The 26,665-nt window shown below is 46.6% G+C and overlaps 1 protein-coding gene across 1 annotated transcript; it reads right to left on the bottom strand.

Moving 5' to 3' along the window:
- Window positions 1-858: 858 nt before the first annotated feature.
- Window positions 859-25,895, bottom strand: LOC128343922 (zinc finger protein 616-like). The gene is made up of 8 exons (XM_053293354.1): window positions 25,813-25,895; window positions 22,501-22,624; window positions 21,636-21,688; window positions 20,234-20,333; window positions 16,936-18,380; window positions 8,758-9,537; window positions 6,300-6,423; window positions 859-2,578 (listed from the first exon to the last, which is right to left on the bottom strand). The coding sequence occupies exons 1-8, from the start codon at window positions 25,843-25,845 to the stop codon at window positions 1,056-1,058; spliced, it is 4,182 nt and encodes a 1,393-aa protein (XP_053149329.1). The 5' UTR covers window positions 25,846-25,895; the 3' UTR covers window positions 859-1,055.
- Between the last annotated feature and the right edge of the window lie 770 nt (window positions 25,896-26,665).

The following is a 26,665-nucleotide window of genomic DNA, read 5'->3' on the forward strand; positions in this document are numbered from 1 at the left end:
CTTGGGCAGCCGCTCCGAAGAAGCCGGGTAAGCGGCGGCGGGGGACACTGGCCGAGGCGCGGCTGAGGCAGCGGCGGAGTCATGGCCGAGGCCTGGCTGCGCCGCCGAAGCCGGGTGGCTGGGAGACGTTGGGGCCCTTGCCCGGCCGGAGAGGCCGACCGGGAATGTGAGGCTGGCGGCGGTGGGAGGGGGAATGGCGGCTGGGGGGCCCGGAGCACCCACTAGCACCCGTTATTTAACGGGCCTAAATTGACTAGTATAATAATACATGTGAAGTACTTCTTTTTGCCCATCCTAAATCTTCTGCAATTGCGCCACTAGACGATCCTTGGTTGTGGTGCTGCGAGATAGGGAGGAAAACATCATGTCTGCCCTTAGTCAACTTTTTTCCAAACAAAAAACTCCCCCAAAGTGTTAGCCTTTTCTTGCAGGGAAGCTGCTCCACACACCAGTGTGGCATAGTGGTTGGACTGCTGGATTAGGACCGGGGAGACCCGAGTTCAAATCCCCATTCAGCCATGAGACCTGCTGGGTGACTCTGGGCCGGTCACTTCTCTCTCAGCCTAACCTACTTCACAGGGTGGTTGTGAGGAGTAACTTAATGATGTAGTACACCACTCTGGGCTCCTTGGAGGGAGAGTGGAATATAAAAAATGTTAAAAATAAAATAAAATAAAATATTTTGGTTACCCTCTTCTGCACTTTTCCCATCTCTATAATATCTGTTTTGAGATTCAATTGCTAGAACTGTACATAATATTCCAACTACAGCCACACCACAGATTTGTGTAAGCACATTACAAAACTGACAGTTTCCTTTCCCCAATGATCCCTAGCATGGGGCTGACATTTTTCACAGCGGCCACAAACCAAGTTAATATTTTTTATTGAGTGGTCCATCACGAACTCCCATCAAGTACAATGGGATTTACTCCCAACAAACATGTACAGGACTGGGCTGTTAATTAGGGTTCTTCCCACAGCAAAGATTTATAGAATTTATTTACAGCGTGCTTCTCTTCTCTAGAATAGTCTCCGGTCGCACAGTAACTGTTCTATTGACTGAACACTAAGAATGCTTCGTCTGGCACATGGGTTCTCTCATGCCTAGCAAGATGTGCTTTCCGACTAAAGGTTTTCCCGCAATCTTTGCATTCATGCGGCTTTTCTCCTGAATGGGTTTTCTCGTGCACCATCAGGGTCGACTTGGAGCTAAAGCTTTTATCGCAGCATGAGCACCGAAAGGGTTTCTCTCCCGTGTGGTCTCTCTGATGATTCAGGAGGTGTGATTTCTGACTGAAGCCTTTCCCACAGTCTGGGCATTTATGCGGCTTCTCTCCGGTGTGGGTTCTCTGGTGACTATTGAGGTTTGTTTTTTGGCTGAAACTTTTCCCACAGTCTGAACACTTGTGCGGCTTCTCTCCCGTGTGGGTCCTCTCATGTGCTACAAGGGTGGACCTACCGCTGAAGCTCTTCTCGCAGTGTGAGCATTTATACGGTTTTTCTCCTGTGTGGGTTCTCAGGTGTCCAGTAAGGAGGGAACTCAAGTTGAATCTTTTCTCGCAGACAAAACACTTATAAGGTTTATCTCCCGTATGCAGCCTCCGATGGTTTGTAAGCTGGGATTTGTTACTGAAACTTTTCCCACACTCAACACACTTGTGTGGCTTGTCTAAAGTGTGGGTGTTTTCATGGGCAACCAAAACTGATCTCAGGCTGAAGCTTTTCCCACACTGTGAACACTGAAATGGTTTCTCTCCAGTGTGGATTCTCTGGTGACTATTAAGGTGTGCCCTCTGGCTGAAACTTTTCCCACAGTCTGAGCACTTGTGTGGCTTGTCTCCTGTGTGGGTTCTCTCATGAGCAATAAGAACAGACCTGAAACTGAAGCTTTTACCGCATTCCAAGCATGTATACGGTTTCTCACCTGTGTGGATTCTCTGATGCCTCCTGAAGGTTGCGCTCCAACTAAAAGTCCTTCCGCATTCAAAACATTTATAGGGCTTGTCTCCTGTGTGGATTCTCTGGTGGCTAATAAGCTGAGACCCGGCACAGAAGGTTTTCTCACAGTATGAGCATTTGTATGGCTTTTCTCCTGTGTGCGATCTCTCGTGCACCACGAGGTTGGTGCTCCTGCTGAAGCTTTTACCACAATGAGAGCACTTAAAGGGCTTTTCTCCTGTGTGGATTCTATTGTGGATGCTAAGATCAGATTTCTGGCTAAAGCTTTTCCCGCAATCCAGACATTTGTAAGGTTTCTCTCCTGTGTGGGTCTTCTTGTGCTTAATCAGATCCATTCTCCAGCTGAATCGTTTTCCACAAATTTTGCAAGTCGTCTGTCTCTCACTCGCCAGCCTCTTCTGCTGGGCTGTAGTCCCATCAAAGTCCTCGTCTGCTCTCCCACTATTAACGGATCCCCCTATATCCTTCCCTGGGTGTTGTTCTGGTGCCCACTTAGGTCTGGATGGATTCTCCAAAGCACTTCCCTTTTTGACTTGCTCAGAAAATCCTGGCATACAGTTCTCTTCATTCTCACACATCCAGCTAACACTTGTGGTCACAATGGAAGAATCATTCTCTGCATGAAAGAAAGCAAACATAAAAAGAAGGAAGGAGTTTAACGTCATGTATTTAAACAGCAGCATGCCCACCACATCCTGAAGGCTCAGAGGGAGGGGCTCACAATAAGTTATAAAGAATGTATGAAATCCATTGATATCGAAGATAAATCTATGTTTTTGAGCAGCGTTGCACAACTTTGGCCCCCCAGCTGGACTACAACTCCCAACAACAACAGCAAATATTTATATACCACTTTGCAACAAAAGTTTCCAAAGTGGTTTACAAAGAGAAATAATAAATAAGTTAGCTCCCTGTCCCCAAAGGGCTCACAGTCTAAAAAGAAACATAAGAGAGACACCAGCAACGGTCACTGGAGGTCCTGTGCTGGGGGTGGTGAGGGCCAGTTTACTCTCCCCCTGCTAAATAACTCCTTGGCCACTGTGACTGGGGATGATGGGACTTATAGTCCAATAATAGCTGGAGGACCAAAGCATTGCCAGTCTGTTTTAGCATGTCCTCTTCTCTACAGGAGGGACAGCAGAGGGTGTAGAGCATCTCTGGGGTAGATGCTTTGGGGTAGAACATCTGCTTTGCCTGCCAACGCTCCGATACAATCCCTGGCATCTCCTGGTAGGGCTGGGAAAGATCTCTGCCTGGAACTCTGAAGAGCTGCTGCCAATCACGGTAAACCAGGGTTGCTCAATGTTGGGTCCCCAGAACTTATTGGACTTCAACTCCCATAATCCCCAGTCCCAGTGGCCTTTGGTTGGAGATTATGGGAGTTGAAGTCCAATAACATCTAGGGACCCAACATTGAGAATCCCTGCTGTAAACAATCCTGAGCGATATGGACCAACGGTCTGACTCTGCAGAAGGCAACTCCCACCATCAAATCCTGGACTATTGACAAGCGTAACAGCTCCCCCTCCCGCGCGCGCGCGCACACACACACACACACACACACACACACACTTTTGCAGGGAGGGCCATAGCTCAGCGGAAGAGCATCTGTCTGGCATGCAAGAGGTCCCAGGTTCAATCACTGACACTTCCAGGTAGGGCTGGGGAAGATTCCTGTTTAAAGCCCTGGAGAGCGGCTGCCAGTCAATGTATTGAGCTAAGTGGACCCCTGCTAAGTGAGCAAAGAGTCACCTTTCAAAGTGGCGATCCTCCAGTATTGAGCAGAGAGAGAGCAACTGACCCTATTCAACCCCCAGCACAAGCATTCCTATAGTGGCTGTGACTGATTTCTACCTTGTGTTTCTTTTTAGATTGCGAGCCCTTTAGGGGACTGGGAAACAGCTGGGCACCATGGCACACTAGTGTGCTGTGCGACACTGACTGGTTTGCCATGGTGCTTAGCTCTGAGTTGGCTCCAAAAGTGGAGAGTCTTCGGTGAAAAAGGTCAATTCCATGCTAGGGATCATTAGGAAGGGGACTGAAAATAAAACTGCTCATATTATAATGCCCTTATACAAAACTATGGTGCTGCCACACCTGGAGTACTGTGTACAATTCTGGTCATCACATCTAAAAAAGGACATTGTAAAACTGGAAAAGGTGCAGAAGAGGGCAAACAAGATGATCAGGGGCCTAGAGCACCTTTCTTATGAGGCAAGGCTACAACACCTGGGGCTTTTGAGTTTAGAAAAAAAGAGGACTGCGGGGAGACATGATAGAGGTCTATAAAATCATGCATGGGGTGGAGAAAGTGGATAGAGAGAAATTCTCCTCCCTCTCCCATAACACTAGAACCAGGGTTCATCCCATGAAATTGATTGCCGGGAAATCTAGGACCAACAGACAGAAGTACTTTTTCACACAACACATAATCAACTTGTGGAACTCTCTGCCACAAGATGTGTTGACAGCCAACAACCTGGATGGCTTTAAGAGGGGTTTGGATAACTTCATGGAGGAGAGGTCTATCAATGGCTACTAGTCGGAGGGCTGTGGGCCACCTCCAGCCTCAAAGGCAGGATGCCTCTGAGTACCAGTTGCAGGGGAGTAACAGCAGGAGAGAAGGCATGCCCTCAACTCCTGCCAGTGGCTTCCAGCGGCCTCTGGTGGGCCACTGTGTGAAACAGGAAGCTGGACTGGATGGGCCTGATCCAGCAGGGCTGTTCTTATGTTCTTCTGGAGCTGCCCCATAATGCAAAGGGTAGGATGTGTCCCTCCTGGTTCATAAGGGACCGAGCTGGCTCCAGAAGCAGAGTATAAACTCCTTGCTTTTGGTTCCTACCTGGAATAAATAAATAAAAATTGTGTGGCACTTTGCCAGTGCAAAAAAGGGAACATAGGAAGCTGCCATATACTGAGTCAGACCATTGGTCTATCTAGCTCAGTATTGTCTACACAGACTGGCAGCGGCTTCTCCAAGGTTGCAGGCAGGAATCTCTCTCAGCCCTTCTTGGAGTTGCCAGGGTAGGAACTTTGAACCTTCTGCTCTTCCCAGAGTGGCTCCATCCCCTGAGGGGAATATCTTACAGTGCTCACACATCAGGTCTCCCATTCATATGCAACCAGGGTGGACCCTGCTTAGCTACGGGGACAAGTGTGCTTGCTACCACTAGGCCAGAAAGGTGGAATTGTGTGGAGGGAACTGCACACCCCCATCTTATTTATTCTTTTATTTATGTGGACCTTGAGATTTTTTTTTTTAAAGGTGGGGGCATGTTCCATGTCCGTGCACCGCCTCCACCTTGCCCAATCCACCGCCTGAGGCAACCACCTTGCCGTGGAGAGCTGGGCTTGTGGTAGCGAGCATGAATTGTCGCCTTTATTAAGCAGGGTCCACCTTGGTTTGCATTTGGATGGGTGACTACATGTGAACACTGTAGGATAGTCCCTTTAGGGCAGGGTTTCTTAACCTTGGGCCCCCAGATGTTGTTGGACTACCCCAGAATCCCCAGACATGGCCTTTGTGGCTGAGGATGATGGGAGTTGTAGTCCAACAACATCTGGGGGCCCAAGGTTAAGAAACCCTGCTTTGGCGGATGAGGCCATAGCTCAGTGGAAAAGCACCATGAAGGAAGTCCCAGGTTCAATCCCTGGCAGCATCTCCAGGAAGGGCTGGGAGAGACCCCTGCCTAAAACCTTGGAGAGCTGCTGCCAGCCAGTGTAGACAGTACCATCCAAATTAGATGGACCAAGGGTAGAAGGCAGCTTCCTGTGTCTTATAGTTCTATGCTCTTGATTACAATAGTAGCCAGCCATGTGCCTTTGACATGCAGGGCAGAAGCCCGCTGCTATCTGACATTCAGGGATATAATGCCTCTAAATGTGGAGGTTCTACTCAACTTTGAGGGCTAATATTTATTAATTTATTTATTTTTACATTTTATATCCCACTCCTCCTCCAAGGAGCCCAGAGCGGTGTACTACATACTTGGGTTTCTCCTCACAACAACCCTGTGAAGTAGGTTATGCTGAGAGAGAAGTGACTGGCCCAGAGTCATCCAGCAGGTATCATGGCGGAATGGGGATTTGAACTCGGGTCTCCCCGGTCCTAGTCCAGCACTCTAACCACTACACCTCGCTGGCTCTGTGAATATGTGAAGATGTCAGCTAGTCCTTATGTCAATGTGCCAGCTTTCTTGCCGATCTCTGTGGCCCACGAAAAACATTCCAGTTTAAAACATTGTGGTCATTAATTCCACTTATTAGTCAACTTTCTGGACTAATTGGCGGGTCGGCCCTGCCCATCTCCCAGATTCTCCTGTAATCGTAATACTTACCTACTAAATGGTCACCCACCACATCCTCCTCCTGCTTCGTCTTTTTGGAGAGGTCTGAATCAAAGACAGTCTGCTCTTCCTTGGGCTGATTCACTGACACATCATTCCTTTCTGGCCTCAAGTCCTGAAACAGTCATTAAAGGAACTCATTCAGCAGCACTGGCCTTCATGTGGACATTAGATCAGCCTTGCTGGATCAGGCCTATCTAGCCCAGCATCCTATGTTCCTAAATCTAGGACCAACAAACGGAAGTACTTTTTTTTTTAGGAGAGGAGAGCTGGTCTGGTGGTAGCAAGCATGACTTGTCCCCTTAGCTAAGCAGGGTCTGCCCTGGTTGCGTATGAATGGGAGACTAGAAGCGTGAGCACTGCAAGAGATTCCCTTCAGGGGATGGAGCCGCTCTTGGAAGAGCAGAAGGTTCCAAGTTCCCTCCCTGGCTTCTCCAAGATAGGGCTGAGAGAGATTCCTGTCTGCAACCTTGGAGAAGCCGCTGCCAGTCTGTGAAGACAATACTGAGCTAGATAGACCAATGGTCTGACTCGGTATATGGCAGCTTCCTATGTTCCTATCCTGTTTCCCATAGTGGCTCCCCTGCTGCCCCCTTGCAACTGGTACTTGGAGGAATGTTGCCTCTGAGCCTGGAGGTGGCCTACAGCTATCAATTCTAGTAGCCAACAATTGACCTGTCCTCCATGAATTTGTTTAAAGCCATCCAAAACTGATGGCCACCTCTCTTCCTGTGGCAGAGAATTCCACAGATTAACTGTGCACTATGTTAAAAAGTACTTCCTTTTGTCAGTCCTAAATTTCCTAGCAATCAGTTTCATGGGATGACCCCTGGTTCTAGTGTTGTGAGAGAGGGAGGGGGGGAAATTGCATAATTTTGTTATGAGTGCTCTTTGCTGCCACAGACTAACAGAGCTACCCTCTAGAACAGGGGCAGGCAAACCTGACCCTCCAGACTCTGTTGAATTACAATACCCATCATCTCCAGCTGGGGATGATGGAAGTTGCAGTTCAACAAATCTGGAGGGCCAGGTTTGCCCACCCTTGCTCTAGATGTTATACCCAGGCAGTTCCTTTTAATTTGCTGTGGGGCAAGAATAGCTCTATGTAGGAACATAGGAAACTGCCATATACTGAGTCAGACCATTGGTCTATCTAGCTCAGTATTGTCTTCACAGACTGGCAGCGGCTTCTCCAAGGTTGCAGGCAGGAATCTCTCTCAGCCCTATCTTGGAGATGCTGCCAGGTAGGGAACTTGAAACCTTCAGCTCCTCCCAGAGCAGCTCCATCCCCTGAGGGGAATATCTTACAGTGTTCGCACTTCTAGTCTCCCATTCATATGCAACCAGGGCAGACCCTGCTTAGCTAAGGGGACAAGTCATGCTTGCTACCACGAGACCAGCTCTCGCCAAATGTCTGCATGTGTTTTTGTAGGTATGATTGTACCTTATATTGGTACAGAACCCCTGGAAACAAATTGCATATTGAACAAAGGACATGGACAATTGTACAAGCAGACAGAGGAACAGTTGGGAATGGGATCATAGCTCACTGGCAGAACTTTACATGCAACAGGTCCCAAGTTAAATCCCTGGTAGCATCTTTAAGGAGGGCTGGGAAAGTCTCTGTCTGAAACCCTGGAGAGGTGCTGCACCAAGCTAGATGGAACAAGGATCCAATTCAGTATAAAGCCATTTCCTCTGGGTACTGGGCTGAAGCTCAGTGGCAGAGCACCTGCTTTGCATGCAGAAGATCCCAGGTTTGATCCCTGGCAGCATCTCCTGGCTGGGCTGAGAAAGTCTCCTGGCTGAGAGCCCGGAGAACTGCTGCCAGTCAGAGTAGATGATGCTGAGCTTGATGAACCAAGAGTCTGACTCAGTATAAGATAGGCTATGAAATGTTTTCTTTGGATCTAGGGGCCAGCCCAAAAACGTAGGAGCCAGACAATGGACACTTGACAAACATACCAGATTTAGTGATGGACATGGTGTGGAGGGTGTTAAATAGGCTTTTCTATCCCTATTATTAATTATTATTATTTATTATTATTTCTTGTTTACACAGTCAAACAGGTGTTATTGACTGGTTTGTTTTATCCAGACATAGAGTCCTTCCAAACGACCTGGGGTGGCTGAGTTTTATTATCAATATTGTTGTTGTTGCTATTATTATTTTATTAATTTGATTTCTATACCGCCCTTCCAAAAGTGGCTCAGGGCAGTTTACACAGAGAAATAAATAATAAATACATAAAATGGGCTTTTCTATCCCCTTTACAAGTAAAAGAACAGAAACAGGGCTGCTTGGGGCCAATAAAGATTCTATTAGATATTTAATAAATTTCTAGGCACCATAGCTCACCCATGCCTGGGATTTGTCAAACCTTGGTATAAGACAGCCTGCCATGTAGCAATGTGAGTATCGTACATGTGTGAATCAGACTATACTCACTCGCTCCTCTAGGCTTGCCGTCGCTTGCTGCCTTAGCAGGAACTCCTCCGCCAGGGCCACTGCCTGAGTGCAGGTCTCCGTTCCCTGTTCCTTGACCCAGCTCTGGATCTCTGGCGGCAGGACGGCCAGGAACTGCTCCAAGATCAGCAACTCCAGGATCTGGCCCTTGGTGCGTCTTTCTGGCTTCAGCCACTGGTGGCAAAGGTGCCCCAGCCGGCTGCAGAGCACACGCGGCTCATCTCCCTCTTGGTAACGGAGCTGCCTAAAGTGCTGGCGCAGCCTCTCCGTGCTTCCCATGGCCTCGTCCAGGTCCTCTTCCTTCACCAAGTGGTTACAGGCGTTTGGGTTTTCTTTGCCAGGGTCCAGCCGTGTTCGAGTTCCCTGCTCTCCTGCAGCCCACTGGTTGGCCTCGGCTGGCTTCTCTGAAGCATCCAGATGCACCGCCACACCTTCCATGGCCATGGGTCCTTCCGCAGACTGTGGGTTTGCCCCCTGCAAGTGAGGGGACTCCACAGTCTTCAGGAACTCCTGCCACTGGGCTTCCCAGTGCTGTGCCAACCCTTCATCTGGCTCCTGCTTGACCGGCCTTGTCCAGTTAAGGACTTCCTTCTTCTTGACATGAGGAGGCCATGTGCCCACCCAGCCCTCCCGTGGTTGGAGGCCTGCAGGCTCTTGCTCCATTTTCATTCCCGGCAGCAACCCCTGCTCTAGAGCAGCCTGTAAAGGGATACTTAAGCCTGATGGCATCGTCTCTTGCTCGGCGGCCATTTTGTGTCTGGCCTACTTCCAAGCCGGTCGTGTTCGGTCAAGCCTCCCTCTTTTCCTGGGCAACGGTTGGGGGGAAATCCAGCCTTTGCTGATCCATCACTACTTAAGTTGCTGCAGAACAATTTTCTTCCAGGCCTGAGTTGGTCCTCTTGGCAATCTTTGATCCCTGTGTTGCATGGGTTTTAGGGAGAAAAGAGGGTTCTCCTACAGGAGGCCATGGTGCTTAGGACCAGCATAAAGTGGTTCTTCCCTGAAGGAAATGCATACAAAGAGGAATGAAGGGAAATGGACAGCATTCTCCAGGGGCTGTTGCAGCTGTCTACTTTGTGTTCTTTTTTAGATTGTGAGTCCTTTTAGGACAGGGGATCATTTTATTTATTTTTCTATGTAAAGTGCTTTGAAAAGTTTTGCTGAAATGCAGTATATAAATATCCACACTAATAACATAAGAGTAGAGAGGATATAGATTTCCTGCAGTTCATGCTGACTCGACAATATAATCTCTATTTTAAATATCTGCTTATTTCAGAGATTCCCCCCACTACAGGACAATGGAAGAATAATCACACTACATCAGATCCCAAAGGTCCATCTCACAATCCCATTGGCATTCCGTTTCTAACAGCAGCAAGACAGACCTCTAGAAGCTCAAAAGGAGGTCATCTTCTGTGATTTTCCTCAGCAGCCAGCATTCACAGGTAAACTTCCTCTGGGCATGGAGGCTCCACCTAGCGATCATGGCAAACAACTCTTGATATTAGCTGTGGCAGACAGACAGAACATCCTCCTCTTCAGAGCCTAGTCCAGTATCCGTTTGCTTCAATGTGAGAGCCTCAGCCATGTGGACACAAGAAGCAGTTATAATGAAGAGAGGGCCTCTGGGTGTATGCAGAATGTCATCTTCCTCACAGCTGCATGGAATAAATATGGAATGACAATACAAAATCAAATACAAGCTATAGGCATAAATAAAAGAAATGTCATTTTCAAAAAAACAAAACGGAGCATCTGTTAAAAGTGACACCCTTAACAGATTTGTTATTTAGCCAATATGGATTTTATAGCTTGCTGAAGTGCGCCATACTGAAAAACTGGCAATGGGGAATTCCTGTCACTGCTTTAGGGTCAAACTGCCCCCATCTGCTGAAGCTCTTCTCCCTCCAATATGAAGGAGAATGGGGCTTGCATTATCGTATATGTGTATGTGTGTGTGTATATATCTATATCTATCTATCTATCTATCTATCTACACACACATACACATACACATACACATACACATACACATACACATACACACCCCAGATGGTCACATTATCTCAATATGTCATCATTTTATCACATTTTAATCATTATCACATAAGGGGCTTCTGTGCTTTTAATCAAGAAAGACTTTGGTTCGTGTTTGTTCATACAGGCCTACTGCTGCTAAGTTATTTTTAAAATTGCTTTACAGGAACTGCAGCTGGAAAGAAAAGGAAAATTTGGCAGGCTATGGGTCATTTATGCAGATTAGGTGCCACAGTTAGAATGTTTTCTAATGGGAAAAACCACAAAAACACAGATGGGTTTCTTTTCCTGCTAAGCGTTGGCTAAGAGTTGGCCATCTGGTCCCAGTCAACTGGTGAGGTCACTTAATCCAGATATATTTTTGCAAACAATGAATCAGCAGTGCATTTTTCCCCCAAACGAGGGAATAGTAATCAAATTTTAATCATATTCTAAAATAACGTCGTTCTGATTAAGATGGGTGGTATCTTCTAATACGGATGTGCATGGAACTGGTTCAGAGAACCGGCAGTTCCGCCAGTTCGAAGGCGGCGGGGGTCTCCCTTTCAGAGGGAGGGTGCACTTACTCCTCCCGCTGCTTTCCCCCTCCCGGCGTCCGTGTTTCTTAATGCCCATCGGGGTGGCAGCGTACCTCCCTGCCACCCGGTTGCTCTCGTCTTCCAGATATGACTGGAAGTTGCTGATGCAGGCGCATCGGCAACTTCCAGTCATATCCGGAAGACGAGGTCAATGGGGCGGCAGGGAGGTACGCTGCCACCCCGATGGGCATTAAGAAACACGGACGACGGTTGGGGGAAAGCGGTGGGAGGGGTAAGTGCACCCTCCCCCGCTCTGAAAGGGAGGCCCCCACCACCTTCAAACCTCTCTGCCGTGGTTCTGTGCACATCCCAGTACCAGTACTCCCAGTACTCCCAGTATTCCCAATGTACTGTATTGGGAGTACTCCCAGTACTCCCAATGAGTACCCAGAATGTTGGGGGCAATATGCTAAATCATTGTAAACCGCTTAGAGAGCTTCGGCTATAGAGCGGTATATAAATGTAAGTGCTTTTGCTATTGCTTGCGATCCCTATCTTCTAATTAGAAGTGGCCTAGGAAAACTGGCACAGTGTGGAAATGGCTTGACTAACAAGCAGAAGGTTACCGGTTCAAATCCCTGCCGGTATGTTTCCCAGACTATACCCAGTCTGGTGCTGAAAGGCATCATCTCATACTGCACGGGAGGAGGCAATGGTAAATTCCTCCTGTATCCTACCAAAGAAAACCACAGGGCTCTGTGGGCACCAAGAGTCGAAATCGACTTGACAGCACACTTTAGGAAAACTTAACAAGTACCCCTAACCCATCCTCTTGGGAAGTTAGGACGTTCTCCTGAGACAAGAGAGATCTTGGGGTTGTGGTGGACAGCTTGTTGAAAAAAGTAAATTCTATGCTAGGGATCATTAGGAAGGGGATTGAAAATAAACATGCTAATATTATAATGCTCTTATACAACTCTATGGTGCAGCCACATTTGGAGTAATGCATGTAGTTCTGGTCACTGTATCTTAAGAAGGGCATTGTAGAAGTGGAAAAAGTGCAGAAAAGGGCAACCAAGATTATCAGGGGCCTGGAGCACCTTCCTTGTGAGGCAAGGCTACAACACTTGGGGCTTTTTAGCCAGTTCTTGATCATTCCTATTTCCCACAAATCCTCTTCTGTAGTCACCAGGGCCTCACCAGATTCTGCCCACCCAGTGGGAAAGACAAGAGCAGATTTCCTTCTCACCCCAAAGAGGTGTGTGCATTTTAGTTCCTTATCTTCTTTATATATAGGCATACCCATCATTAATCCTACATATGGCAGTTCTCGCGAGAGTTCGTGAGCAGTTGCCCAGAGAGTGACAGGGACGGGGGGGCGGGGGGGAGAAAAATGAAGGCAGGGGCGGGCGAAGAAGATGGCCAATGGGCAGGCGGGCGGGGAGCCGGGGAAGCAGCGGGTGGAGGGGGAGAGCTACGTCAGCGAACTGGAGGTGCAGATGCTCTGTGGCCAGCCCAGCTAGCTGCAATTATTTCACATAGCTCCGTGTGGAAATAGGAATGAGAGAACTTTTAGCAGCCTCTGGGCATCAACTTCCAGCCTCACCCTAAGAATATGCACACAGCGGCATGGGGTGGGGTGGGGTGGGGTGGACCATTTGCCCTGCAAGACATCCATCTCCCTCCCAAATTCCTCCCCTCCCTTTTCTGTAGCCCCTAGAAGTCCAGGCAGGCAGTAGATGCCCCCTCTCTGGCTCTCTCCTGGCTCCAGTGGAGGCAACCTTCTCTGGGAGGAAAAAGCCCCATCCAGTGGCGTAACTACTATTAGGCAAGGGGAGGCGGCTGCCTGGGGGCCCCCCACGCCTCGAGGGGCCCCCCAGAGGCAAGTCACATGACTGTATATTGTGAAATGTGTGTCTGTATCAGCAAGGGGCCCATTTTAAAATTTTGTCTCTGGGCCCACTCCAGCCTTGTTACGCCTCTGGCCCCACCAGACACTGTGCGGCCTGCTTCTGAATAAACACACAGTGAAAGGGGGTGGGTGTGTAAACAGAGCAACCCCTGAAACAGGTATGGCATCAAGTTGTATCCCCCTTCAGCAGAATGCTCGGTTTTTGCCTCCCCAGACTGAACAAGGAATGAGTGGCCACAGGAGAGACTCGTCAGATTTTGCTTTGGGGAGCTGATTTTCTCCAAGAAGAGAAACTAAAGGCCCATTCACACGTTATGTTCAACACTGGTACCAGTGTACAGTTTACACAGGTATAGCTCTGTGCACAGGTACAGTCACACACATGTTGTGCTGAACGCAGGTAGAGAAGTACACTTCCTATCTGTATCATGCATTCGAAGGGCCTGTATCCCAGGTGCGCTTTTAACATGAACGCAGGTATAGTCATTCACACAAGAACATGTACAAGTGTGCAGACATCTGTACACGTGTACAACATAATGTCTGAACCAGGCCTAAGTGGCAGAGCACCTGCTTTGCGTGCAGAAGGTCTCAGGTTCGATCCCCGGCTGCGAAAGGATTTTGCCTAAAAACCTGAAAGAGCCACTGCCAGTCAGTTCACAACACTAAACTAGATGGACCCATGCTCTGATTTGGTATAAGGCAGTTTCCTGTGTTCCTTCTTTCTTCCTCCCCCTCCCACTTCTTGCCTTGCATTTCTCACCCCCTGCAGCCCTGGGTCTCCCTGGACCCAAATGCACAGTGGGACTCACAAGATCTCCGGGGAAAGGACCCACTGATCCTCCAATGGAAGAAGCCAAGGCCGTTTTGCAGAGGAAGAGCGGGGAGCAGCAGGAAATGACTTTCCTCCTCCATTCCTTTTTTCCTATTTGCCCCTCTAGGAAATGAGTTTTCTTTCTATTAACCCATAAGTAGACTCATCCGGGGATAAATGAGGCCAATTTCCATCTTCCAGGTATAGGAGATTGATCATAGCCGATCACTTGCACAGGAGGAAGCCAAAACTAAAACTAGGTCAATTCCTGTCAGCTGTGGATCTGTCAGGTTCCCAGAAGCAGAAAGAGATGCTCTGAATGTTAAACGGTGCCAAGAGCGGCAGCAAAGGAGAGAACTACTCAGGTATGCAAAGAGTCAATCTGGGGAGAGGAGCTACAGTTGAGCAGATGGGAGAATTTGGTCTCAAAGTATCCCTGTGCAAACTGAAGGCAGAAGCACCTTTCAAAGTGGTGAAACTTATATTCAGCAAGACGTTTTTCACACAGGGCTTGTAAAGCCCCTTAACTTGCATCTCCTCCAGAACGGAGGGTGTGCATTCACATATTGGGCAGATTTACCCCCAAAGTCCCTGCGAGCTGTCAGGGAGCACTTCACACACAATTCAAGTTTTTCACTGCACTTTAGAGTGCAGTCTGATTTATATCCAGGGTTTTTTTTAAAAAAAATCCACTTTTTGCTTTGGGTTTTTGGGATAACTTTGGAGTTCAGTTCGCAGTAAAGCCTTGCAGAAAACCCGTGCTAAACCCTGCTGTGTGGAGAACTTCCAGGATAACATTATTAATTATTATTACATTTATATCCCACTGTTCCTCCAAGGAGCCCAGAGCAGTGTACTACATACTTAAGTTTCTCCTCACAACAACCCTGTGAAGTAGGTTAGGCTGAGAGAGGTGACTGGCCCAGAGTCACCCAGCAAGTCTCATGGCTGAATGGGGATTTGAAGTCGGGTCTCCCTGATCCTAGTCCAGCACTCTAACCACTACACCACGCTGGCTCTCTGTCATCATCTGTCCCTATTCAGTCCATAGTAGCTTCCCTCCCATTGGTGGCTGTTGGTGTCCTTTTAGTTCCTTGTAGACTGTGAGTCCTGTAGGGAGAGGGAACCATCTTACCTATTTGTTGAAAAGTGGTACATAAATACTCGTCGTAGTAGTACTGGTGGTAGAAACATCTTGTCTCAAATTTTTCAGGATGGAGCCTTTTTCTCCAAGGAATCTTTTCCTTCACAACCTCTTAGCTGCAGCAGGAGGTGCTCCTCAAGCAAACAGTACTCAGTAGCTCCATGCCTTTGAACAGATGCAGGTACCTTGTACTTAACATAAGAAGAGCCTTGCTGGAGGAGGCCAAAGGGCCTTCTAGCCCACCAACCTGATCCCCATAGAAGTTCACTAAATACCTCTAGGACAGGGGTGGGCAAACTTGGCCCTCCAGCTGTATTTGGACTACAATTCCCAGCATGCCCAGCCACGAAGATGGGAGTTGTAGTTCAACAACAGTTGGAACACCAAGTTTGCCCACCCCTACTCTAGAAGCCCACACAAGCCAATGAAAGCAGACCCCACCCCCACGGCTTCCTGCTTGAAACTGAGAGGTGTGTCTTCTATGAATCTGTCTAACTGGCTAGTAGCCATGACCATACCTTGGGCCAGCAAATTCCATAGCTTAATTATGGTTCTTTAGCCCATCCTAAATCTCCTCCCAATCAGTTTCAATGGATGAGTCCTGACTGCACTGTTATAAGCAAGCAAGCGAGAGAACTCTATCCCCTCTCCACAACATATGTAGAAGCTTCAGTTGTGCCCATCCCACTTCAAACTGCTTTTTTCTGCATAAAAAACCCCTACACAATGCAATCTTCCCTAATAAGAAAGGTACTCCAGGTGTGCCCTCATCATTTCCAGCAAAAGAATATTAGTTGCTGAGATGCTATGACCACAACTGAACACCATCTTCCAAATGTGGTTGCACCATGAAGTTATAGAAGGTTATTTATAATATTAGGAGTTTTAGTTTCAATCACTTTCCTAATGACCCCTACTATGGAATTTGATTTCTTCATAGATGCTGCACACAGGGTCAATGTTTCCATTGAGCTATCCACACCCCCACCCCAAGATCTCCCTCTTTGGGCTCATTTGGGTGATGCTTCATCCACCCAGCCTACCCTAGGAGATCAGGATGTGAGCACACACCTCTCTCCACATCTCCTTGTATACCAGGAGGCCTCTCTCCCTAATTGCATGGTGGGGGGGAAGGGGATTCTTCCAAATCATTCCTCATGGCTCAAGTATTACTTTAAACTCAGGCTGCAAAAGCTGAAGACCAGATAGTGCCCAAGGGACATATAGTTATGATTTTTAAGAAGGAAGATTAAACACCAGAACAGAGCATGATCCTGTCACCCTATAATGGAGAGAAGAACGGCCTCTGTGGGTTTCATACCTTTATTTTAACAAGAAAAAAGAAGAGACATACACCGTGCCATGTAAAGAGGTCGGAAAACCACCAAACTAAAGTTTCAGAAAATTGGGGTGGGGGGCGGTCAGTGGATAACATTAATGCTATGTGCCGATTTAAACAGAAGGCAGCTGAATTTGAATGGAACATAGAAGCATTGCCTTTAATAAGGAAGGCCCCTCTTTTGCCAAATGCATTCTACAGAAGGTGCCAAAATAAAAATGTGATTTTGATGCAAGTGTTTTCTGCTTTTTTTTGTCAAGCGGATTAATAAGGATTCTTCTTTTCCAGGAATTCATTTACAATGTGAATCACTAGAATGATTCCCTTTCTGAGAAGAAAGGGAGCACCTCTGACTGAAGCTCTTCCTAGACGCCAAGCATCTGAATGGTTTCACTCAACATGGATTCTCTGATGCCGCGTAAGGTGTGCACTCCGCCGGAAGCTTTTTCCACATTCTAAGCATTTAAATGGTTTCTCCTCAGTGTGGTTTCTCTGATGTATAATAAGGGAGTCTGCTCGAAGAAAGCTCTTTCCACACTCCAAGCACTGATACGGTTTCTCCCCAGTGTGAATCCTCTGATGTAAAGGGAGGGAGCTAGCTCGAAAGAAGCTCTTTCCACACTCTAAGCACTTGTAGGGCTTCTCTCCAGTGTGGATTCTTTTATGTAAAGTAAGGGAGTCAGCTCGAGGATAGCACTTTCCACACTCCAAGCATTTGTATGGCTTCTCTCCTGTGTGACCCCTTAGATGTACAGTAAGACTTCCATTCTCACTAAAGCTCTTTCCACACTCTGAGCATTTATATGGTTTCTCCCCTGTGTGAATCCTTTGATGTATAAGGAGGGAGCTAGCTCGAGGGTAGCTCTTTCCACACTCCAGGCACTGATAGGGTTTCTCTCCAGTGTGATTCCTTTGATGTAAAGTAAGGGAGTGAGCTCGATGGAAGCCCTTTCCACATTCCAAGCATTTGTATGGCTTCTCCCCTGTGTGGCCCCTTAGATGTACAGTAAGGGTTCCATTCTCACTGAAGCACTTTCCACACACTAAGCACTGAAATGGCTTTTCTCCAGTGTGAATCCTTTGATGTGAAATGAGGTCTTTGTTCCAACTGAAGCCCTTTCCACACTCTAAGCATTTGTATGGCTTCTCCCCCGTATGGGTTCTTTGATGTATAGTAAGCCTGACACTCTCACTGAAGCTCTTCCCACACTCCAAGCATTTATATGGCTTCTCCCCCGTGTGAATCATTTGATGCAACGTAAGGGAACCAACTCGAGCAAAGCTCTTTCCACACTCCAAGCATTTGTATGGTTTCTCACCAGTGTGAATCTTTTGATGAGAACTGAGGCCTGATCTTTGACTGAAGCACTTTCCACATTCCATACATTTATATGGTTTCACCCCCATGTGGATTCTTTGATGTACCGCAAGATTTCCATTGTTGATGAAGCTGTTCCCACATACCAAGCATTTAAACGGTTTCTCTCCAGTGTGGGTTCTTTGATGTCTAGTCAGGTGTGCATTCCAACGGAAGCTCTTCCCACATTCCAAACATTTATATGGTTTCTTCTCCGTATCCATGTCCCACTCAGGCTGAAGGCCTGGTTCAAAATTGAAGCTTTCCCCACTTACAGAGCACAGACTCTCTTCTTCTTCCTCCGTGTTTTCTTGGATGGTGATTTCATGGAAGTCCCCTTGCTGAGAAGCAGAAGACTCATTACTCCTCTCTTGTTCTGCTTCCGTGTTTCTTTCCTGCTGTTCCCTGTTTTCACATATGGTGCCTTCCAACAATTCTCCATGAGATCCTCTCTCATTTTCACTCTCCTGTCTGTAACCTGCTGGAATGAAGAGAGGAAACTGGTCACAAACCAGGATAGAAAGGAGTCCCAGATCAACAAACAACCCTCAGTTACATGAGCCCTCAAATGGAAGATTAGCAAAGTAAATGTGTTGGGTATGCCCCAGGTTATGTACCATATGTATCCAAACAGAATACGTCTGAGTGTGATGACTCCTTTAAAAAACAGGATAAATACAAGTTATATGTGTATTTAGCTGAAGAGAAGAGGACTCCATGATTTGTAAGACTTTAATTTCAACATCTCTGATATAGGATTTAACCGAATACAAGACTAGGTCTTTTCCAAGTTATTTGATGTTATGAATCAGGAGGTTGTGAATTTAAGATGACTTCCTGATTTTTAACCACCACCAACTTGGAAAAAACCTGGTCTTGGATTCAGGTAAATAAGGCACCAGAGACTCTGCAAAGACTGGGCGGATAAGCCTAAACAATCTGGAGCTTAATCAGTCTGAGGACATCCTTGCAGATGTACACACACTGGATGCAAACACAGAATTGGTCCACAGCCTTGGCTGTAGCTGCTGGGCCCAGATGGGGACTTGCCTCTGACAGTCACCTCATAGCACTTGGCTTGCCATCTGCTGCTCAGGTGGCAATCCCATTAGGCAGCTGGGAGGGGAACCTTCTCCCAGGACAGTCTCTGCATAGCTGCTGGATCTTTCTCTCCTAAAGAGCTCCAAGGTGGTCAGAATCCCACTCCCTCTTCTCTGTCAGATTCCATAGGATAGTGTTCTTCATTGTGAGGCCAGGGAGCTAGTGGTGGCACCCATCAATCCTAAGTAACAAATTGTTTATTAGGCTTGTGCAACTCTTTAGCCAAAGCCAAATATGCCACACTGCCCTAAACCCCCTGGCACCATGCAGAGGTGATGGTTCCCATCATATAGTCCAGTGCTTTTCCTAATGCTGGACCAAGTGGTGGTGCTTAAGGACAGGTGAAACTGAGTTTTGTTGAACTCCAGTAACATCTGGGAGAGCTCTATGACTGGGCTTGACAGGGACCAGTTTCTCTTAAAGCCCCCCACCCCCCATACTGGGGAAAGCTCAGGGCTGTGCAGAGGCTAATGCAGTGGGAAATGGCTCTTGTATTGAAGAGGTGTGTGTGTGTGTTTAAACTGTTGCTTGAAATATAATGAAGATCACTGCCTTAGGAAGAGACTTAGTGATAGAGCAACTGCTTTGCATGCAAAAATTCCCAGGTTGTATCTCTGGCAGCATCTTCAGGTCAGCCTGGGAAAACACTCATCTGGAATCCTGGAAAGATGCTGCCAGTCAGTGTAGAGAATACTGAACGAGATGGGACTAAAGATCTGACTACATATCTTCAGACAGAGCTTCTTCAGGGTTCAGCTATATTTATTGCTTCTATATCCCACCCCTCCTCCATAGCATGACTCCCCTTTGATTCTTGCAACAACCCTGTGAGGAAGGTTAGGCTGAGCAATTCTTGGCCCAAAGCCACCCCAGTGAGCTGAAGAGACATTTGAAAATGGATCTTCAAGGTTCTAGTTTGTTACCAACTGCTGCGATACCACAATAGCTCCCTGGCCTGTATGTGAATTGAACCCGGCTGCAACCTTGGCATAATTCACACCACCCTCTCACCAAGTGAGCAAACCAAGATAGTCTCCGTTTCACTCTCCACTTTACAGGTTCAAACACATTTTAATACCTACATAAGTGAATGAATGAAATAAAAATTCCTGAAAAACCATAGGGGGAGGATGTAAGTACAAAAAAAGAAAAGAAAAAAGTAGAGAGAAGGGTTTTTTAACCACTTTAAAAAGCAGATTTTTTTTTTCAACCAAAAGCAAAAGGGAGTCTTACGCAGAGAAGACCCAACTGCAAAATCCCTCTCCATGTCTTCCATGTGCAGGGCTCTTGGCTCTGCATCCAGCACAGCCACCTCCTCAAAGGTCACTGGACTCTGAAATAAAAGAAGAAAACATTTTCTTCCTCACAGATCACATAACAGTTCCTTCCCTTCTAAGCACAAGCCAAAAGGTTCCTTATGGTGGGGTGGGGTGGGGTGAGAAGAATAGGGGATACTTCCCTGCAGGATTATCAGTGTTAAGAATATTTATATTCTAGGACTTTGCATTGGATGTTCTGATTTCTATTATTTTGCAGCACCCTGCCAGGGCTGTGCAGAGGTGACTGCTACCAGCAAGGCCATCTTGGTGCAGTTCCGCACATTTTTTGCGCTAAGTGGGTAGTGCCTCTTCTACTGGAAGCAGAACTCACAGAACTGGATAGGAAAGGACACAGGGAAAGTACTGGGTGGAACTACAATTCCCAGATGTCCCTGTGTGCCTTCCCAACATCCTCACATGCCTTCCCACGTGGCTCATGGACTCTGGTTCCAATTTCAGAAATGCAAGGAACTGCACAGAGATGGCCACGCTGGGAGCAGCCACCTCAGCATGGCACTGGAGGGTGCTGCACACAGAGGCGTAACTAGGGAAATCGGCGCCCGGGGCAAGCACTGAAATGGCGCCCCCCCACCGCGCCCCCCCACATACTACATTATACTTAGGTTTTTCCTCACAAGCGCCCGCCGCCGCCAAGCCAGGCCACTGACTGGCCGCCAGGCGCCAGCAAAGCAATGCGGGGGGGCGCAGGCGGCGCGGAAGGGACCGCTCGTGGGGAAGGGGGCACCGACGCGCTCCCTTGACTGCTGCAGCACTGCTGCACTGAGCAGGAAACATTTGTATTAACAAAAAAATTTTTAAAAAATTTAAAAAATTGGTCATGGCGGCGCCCCCCACGTGACCAGAAAAGATGGTGCCCGGGGCACGTGCCCCCCCTGCCCCCCCTATAGTTACGCCTCTGGCTGCACATTCATCAGAATTGCAGCATCTGATGCACAGGCCTTGTTATAGAAGACTTTTCAACAGCCATATTCAAAGTGGTTTACACAGCAATAGCCATGTCCCAAAGGAATTCACAGTCTAAAAAGTAACATGAGAGAGATACAAGTGATCGCCATTGGAAAAAATGCTATACTCTGACAAAGAGGCACAGGTGTTCTCCCTTTGCTAAATATGTAAGAGCTTTCAAAGACATCCCCTTGCCCAGTTAGCAAGTGTCTTAGTGGCCTTCCCAGCCAGCAGCTTTCACAGAAGCAAAATGATGAGAGATCCCTTCAGGTCCAAGGGGGTATGCCTGGAAAAGAGGTAGCCTGTCCATCTCCCCGCCCCCTCCCGCCCACCAATAATCCCTCTCCTACCTGATCTGGTTCTGGTGAGGCTTCTTCCATTCCACTAAGAAGAAGAGACACACCTGCAAAGGTTGCAAAGATTTAGGGAAACATATAGAGCATCAAGCGCAGAGTCTAAACATGTATTCCTGAAAGACATCTATTTCATATTTCAGTTTCACAAACACACAGAAATCTCTCTGCATTTGCTCTGCACACAATGCAGAACACAGATGTGGCTATGTAAAGTATAGAATTGTCATAACATTTGTTTAAGCTGAGAGAGAGGTTGGAATAAAGTGTCCCTCCCCTCCAAAAATTAAAAATAAATAAATAAGGGAACATGAAAGTAGGGCAAGGATTTCGGATGCCTCCCTCCACTAAGGACAAGTGGAAATAACTCCCGCAAATACTCCTTTCACCCTTCCGTGGGATCCCCCTCAACAGGAGCTCTGGCTAGTCGCCGATACAACTGCATGGAAATCAGGATCTGCTTTGGATTGCCACTGCACCTGAAACAGTACAGAAGATCCTAGACAAGGAACAGGGCAAAAAAATGAGAGGAGTGAGAAGGCCTGGGGGGTGGGGATTTGGGATATTCCTTCTCCTCTTGTATTATTTTTTCCAAGCAAAGAGTAATGATTCCAGAGTGCTTCTAGGTCTTCCCTTTGCAGGAGAAGGAAACAACAGAAAGAAGCATTGCGCTGCTGTGCTGAAGCATTTAAGAGTCATTCCACAGCAGCCCCAGTGCTACACCATCGAGGGGGCTGCCTTTGAAGCTGTGCAGCAGTGCTGGTAGCTCCTTACTGTCCATGGGAGAATGCACATCGTGTTCTCTCCCCCTCGCCTTAGCAATTTTTTGCAGGTTTTACCAACTAAAGGAATGAAACCTTACCCGGAGAAGCCATGTTCCCAAAATCTTCCTCCATGATTTCCCTATGCAGGGTACTTTGGTTCAGATCCAGCAGAACCCACTCCTCCTTGAAATTCACACTGCCTTCCTCAGAAGTCACCAGATCCTGAAATAATTATTTTTTTAAAAAAACAAAAGAAAACCTGACGACAATCTGATAGATATCCCCCTAAATCAGAGCTGTACAATTTCAGCCCTCCAGCTGTTGTTGGACTACTACTCCCATCATCCCGAGCGGCCAACAGTCAAGGATGAACCCTGTCACCTATTAAGATAATCTGGAGAGGTCTGGTTAGGGTTGCCGCCAGCTTGTTTGGCGGCGACTCAGGACCAGGCCTTCTCTTTTGAATATGCTCCCTGTTGAAATAAGATCATCCCCTTCACTGTTTGCTTTCAGGAGCAGTGTTCCCTCTAACAGGGGTTCCCAGATATTGTTGACTACAACTCCCAGCATCCTCAGCTGCAATGGCCTTTGGTTGGGGTTTATGAGGAAGACTCTCAAGACATACCTGTTCTCTCAGGCTTTAACTGAAAAATTTTAAATCATTTAATGTGTTTTTATCTGTGACCTTGTTTTATTTGTTTTGTGAATTTTGGCTGTTTTATACTGTTTTTATATTTGCTGTATTTTTTAATCTGTACACCGCCTAGAGAAGTATATATCAGGTGGTATAAAACTATGATAGATAAATGAATAAAATAAACTAGTTGGGCCTCTGGGCCTCTAATTTCCCTTGCCTGCCTGCCACCGCTGCTTTCTTTCCCCGCCTGACTGCCACCGCCATTTTCTTCACCCACCCGCCGCCACTCCCCCCTGCTGTCGTTTTGTTTCCTGCCTCTCCTGCCTGTGCCGCCTCTTTCCTCTCCCACCACCAGCAGCTCGCTCACGAACTCTCATGAAAGCTGCCACGCATGGGATTAGCGACAGGTATGCCTTAGAGAAATATATAGAAAGAAATGAGAATTGTAGTCCAGCACCGGCCAAAGTCATACAGCCCTGTCCTAAATGCAAAAATCTGAAAATATATTCAAGATGAGGCAATTAGGCCTTGTCCTGCAGGATTCCATCCCATCCAACTGTCTGGTACCTGTCCATGGTAAAACTACTGCCCTTATTTTGACATTTTGATTAATGCCTTCTTAAAATGCTATTTGTGCTAGTCATAAATGAAAGTAAATGCAAGCACATGAATAATAAGGCACCAAGCTATGCAGGTAATGTTGTTTCACACACTGTAGACATTTAGCAGTATTTAATATATTGAATTCCATTAACCAAAAAAATTTGGTTTAATATTTTGTGCTCAGGACTTTCCATGTTTATTCAAGCTCCAAAATGCCAGGAAACTGTGGCTGTTAAGGCAGGCTTTGACCCCGCCCCCAAGGATCTAGGAGCCAGATGAAAAATTGGGGAGCCACACAATTACAATTGATAAAATTACCAGTTTTAGTGACAGACATTGTGGGGAGGGAGGGAGGGAGGGTGGGTATTATTATTTTATTTATTTAACTAAATAAATTGGCTTTTCTTTATCCCGTACTTTGAACAGAAGTATGCCTGGGACAAATACTTTTTAAAAATTACACTACCTATTCTAGTCTAGGCGCCACAATTAGATTTCTAAGCACCATGGCTCTCTGGTGCCTGAGATTTGTCAAGCCCTGTATTAATGACCACATACTAAAAAGACATGTTATTTAGAAAGTTTGGCTCTGGAATAGTGCCCTGTGCAGTGATTAGTTTCAGCTTCTCCACTAGCTTGGAGCTGGATGGCTAACAGTGGCTAGTAATATTTGTTTTTTAATTTTTGTAAACCGCCTTGGGTTTTTTTTTTAAATGAAAGGCAGTATATAAATTCAACAATAAATACATAAATAAATAAATAATATGGTGACACCCCCCCCAACTGGCTGCTACCTCCCTCTGCACCCTAACAGGTCCTACTACTTTGTAGATGCCACCATTCCCCCCCTCTCTAGCAGTGGGGAAATGACTTGACTAGCAAGCCAGAGGTTGCCGGTTCAAATCCCCACTGGTATGTTTCCCAGACTATGGGAAACACCTATAGCAGTGATATATGAAGAAGATGCTGAAAGGCATTGTCTCGTACTGCATGGGAGATGGCAATGGTAAACCCCTCCTGTATTCTACTAAAGACAACCACAGGTCTGTCTCTGTGATCGCCAGGAGTAGACACAGACTCCACAGCACACTTTACCTTTAGAAGCAGCTAGGGGAACTGGTTGCTAAGCAACACAGGTTAGCACTGAGCATGTGCAGTGATAGCATCCCATAGGGAACAATGGGCCAATTAATCACATTTTAAACAAAAACTATGCAAAACACATCTAACACTACTACTGGAGCAAAGCACATACTAGACCAGGCCTTGACAATTTTTCTTTGGATTTAAGAGTCAGCCCAAAAATTTAGCAGCCAGACAACAGACACTGGACAAAAATCACCAGACTCTGTGACTGACACTGTGTGTGGGGAAGGTAAATGGGCTTCTCTTTACCCACTTCACACATTATTTATTTATTTGCCCAGAGCGGTGTACTAGACACTTAGGGTTCTCCTCACAACAACCCTGTGAAATAGGTTAGGCTGAGAGAGAAGTGACTGACCCAGAGTCACCCAGCAAGTCTCATGGCTGAATGGGGATTTGAACTCGGGTCTCCCCGGTCCTAGTCCAGCACTCTAACCACTACACCATGACATACTTGCTACAGCAACAGGGCTTGCAACAGAAACAGAGGTGATTCTGCCTCTGAACATCCTAGTCTAGGTGCCACCGTTAATTAAATTTGTAGGTGCAATGGCTCCCTGGTGCTTGAGATCTGTCAAACTCTATACTTTATTAAAAAAATAAAATTATTTATTATATTTGTGTACCACTGCAAACTTGCGTCTCTGGGTGGTTTACAACAACATAAAACGGATTAAAACAAAAATTAAAACATTAACTATTTAAAATCACAATGTTAGTTAAAAAGCTTGGGTGAATAACTGTGCCTTTAAAAGCTTTTTAAAGGCTGTCGGAGATGGGGAGGCTCTTATTTCAGCAGGGATCACATTTCAAAGTCTTGGGGCAGCAACAGAGAAGGCCGCTGGTCCCCATGTAGCCACCAGACGTGCTGGTGGCAACAGTAGACGGACCTCTCTGGATAATCTCAGAGGGCGATGGGGCTTATAGTGAATAAGATGTTCTCTTAAATACTACAATCACTAGTCACTCCTCTTGGCCTTACTAAAAAAATTTAGATATGAGAAAGCCCGCCCCCCTTTTTTACCTTAACTGCCACCCACCAATGATACAAGCACATTCCCCCAACTCCAACATATCTGCTAAAGGCATTTCCAAGCAGCCAATTTTCCTTCTCTAGAAAGAACTGGGGAACTGGTTGCTAAGCAACCAAGGTTCAAATTCTGTGCATGAAAACAGCTTTCCTGAACCCAAGAGGCTAAAATAGGCCAATTAATAATATTTTAATAAAAACTACAAACTTCTAACACTACTACTAGCGGCAAAGCACACATTAGATGTTCCCTTGGGCAAAACCATTTCCCAAAAGATGGAGAAAGTACAAGGATTTTTCCACCTCTTAACGACACCCCCCAAAAATCCATACGCACTCTGCAAACTCCAGTTATATATCTGCTAAACAAGAGTCCTAATCAGACACTGTGTTGTATAAGACCATAAATGTCTGTACACAAGTACATGTTTTTATGTAAATCACTATATCTGCATAAGTGAACCTGGGTACAGGTTCCTCAAATACAACATTCAGAGAGGGAGTGTACTGCTGTACCTGTGTTCAACAGAACATGTGAATGACTGTACCTGTGTACAGATTTGTACCTGTGTACACTGCACACTCATTGTATGTGTGATAAACATAATGTGTGAATAGAGTAGAATTGAAGAAGTCACCCAATCAAGTCCACCCCAGGAAAGTCCATGGGGGTTGGGGGGGCGGGAACGGCAAACCCCTGTAGAACCGCTGGAATTACTTGTCAAACTTTAAACTCCTATAAATAAGCCTTTCCACCTGAAAACTGTCATGGATCATTCTCAAACCCACCTCTCATACACTGTGAAGTTTCCAAATCAATTTGTTGGGCTGTTTTCAAACTATAAGC

This window comes from Hemicordylus capensis, chromosome 2 (assembly GCF_027244095.1).
Source record: "Hemicordylus capensis ecotype Gifberg chromosome 2, rHemCap1.1.pri, whole genome shotgun sequence".
Taxonomy (NCBI): domain Eukaryota; kingdom Metazoa; phylum Chordata; class Lepidosauria; order Squamata; family Cordylidae; genus Hemicordylus; species Hemicordylus capensis.

Bases quoted from the DNA above. Each gene is read 5' to 3' on its own strand.
- LOC128343922 (XM_053293354.1), bottom strand. From the start codon at position 25,845: ATGTGCTTGTATCATTGGTGGGTGGCAGTTAAG. The intron at 21,689-22,500 runs GTAAGGTTTCAT...CAACCTTTGCAG, and splicing joins TGGGAACATGGCTTCTCCGG to GTGTGTCTCTTCTTCTTAGT. The intron at 2,579-6,299 runs GTAAGTATTACG...TCTTTCATGCAG, and splicing joins GGTGGGTGACCATTTAGTAG to AGAATGATTCTTCCATTGTG.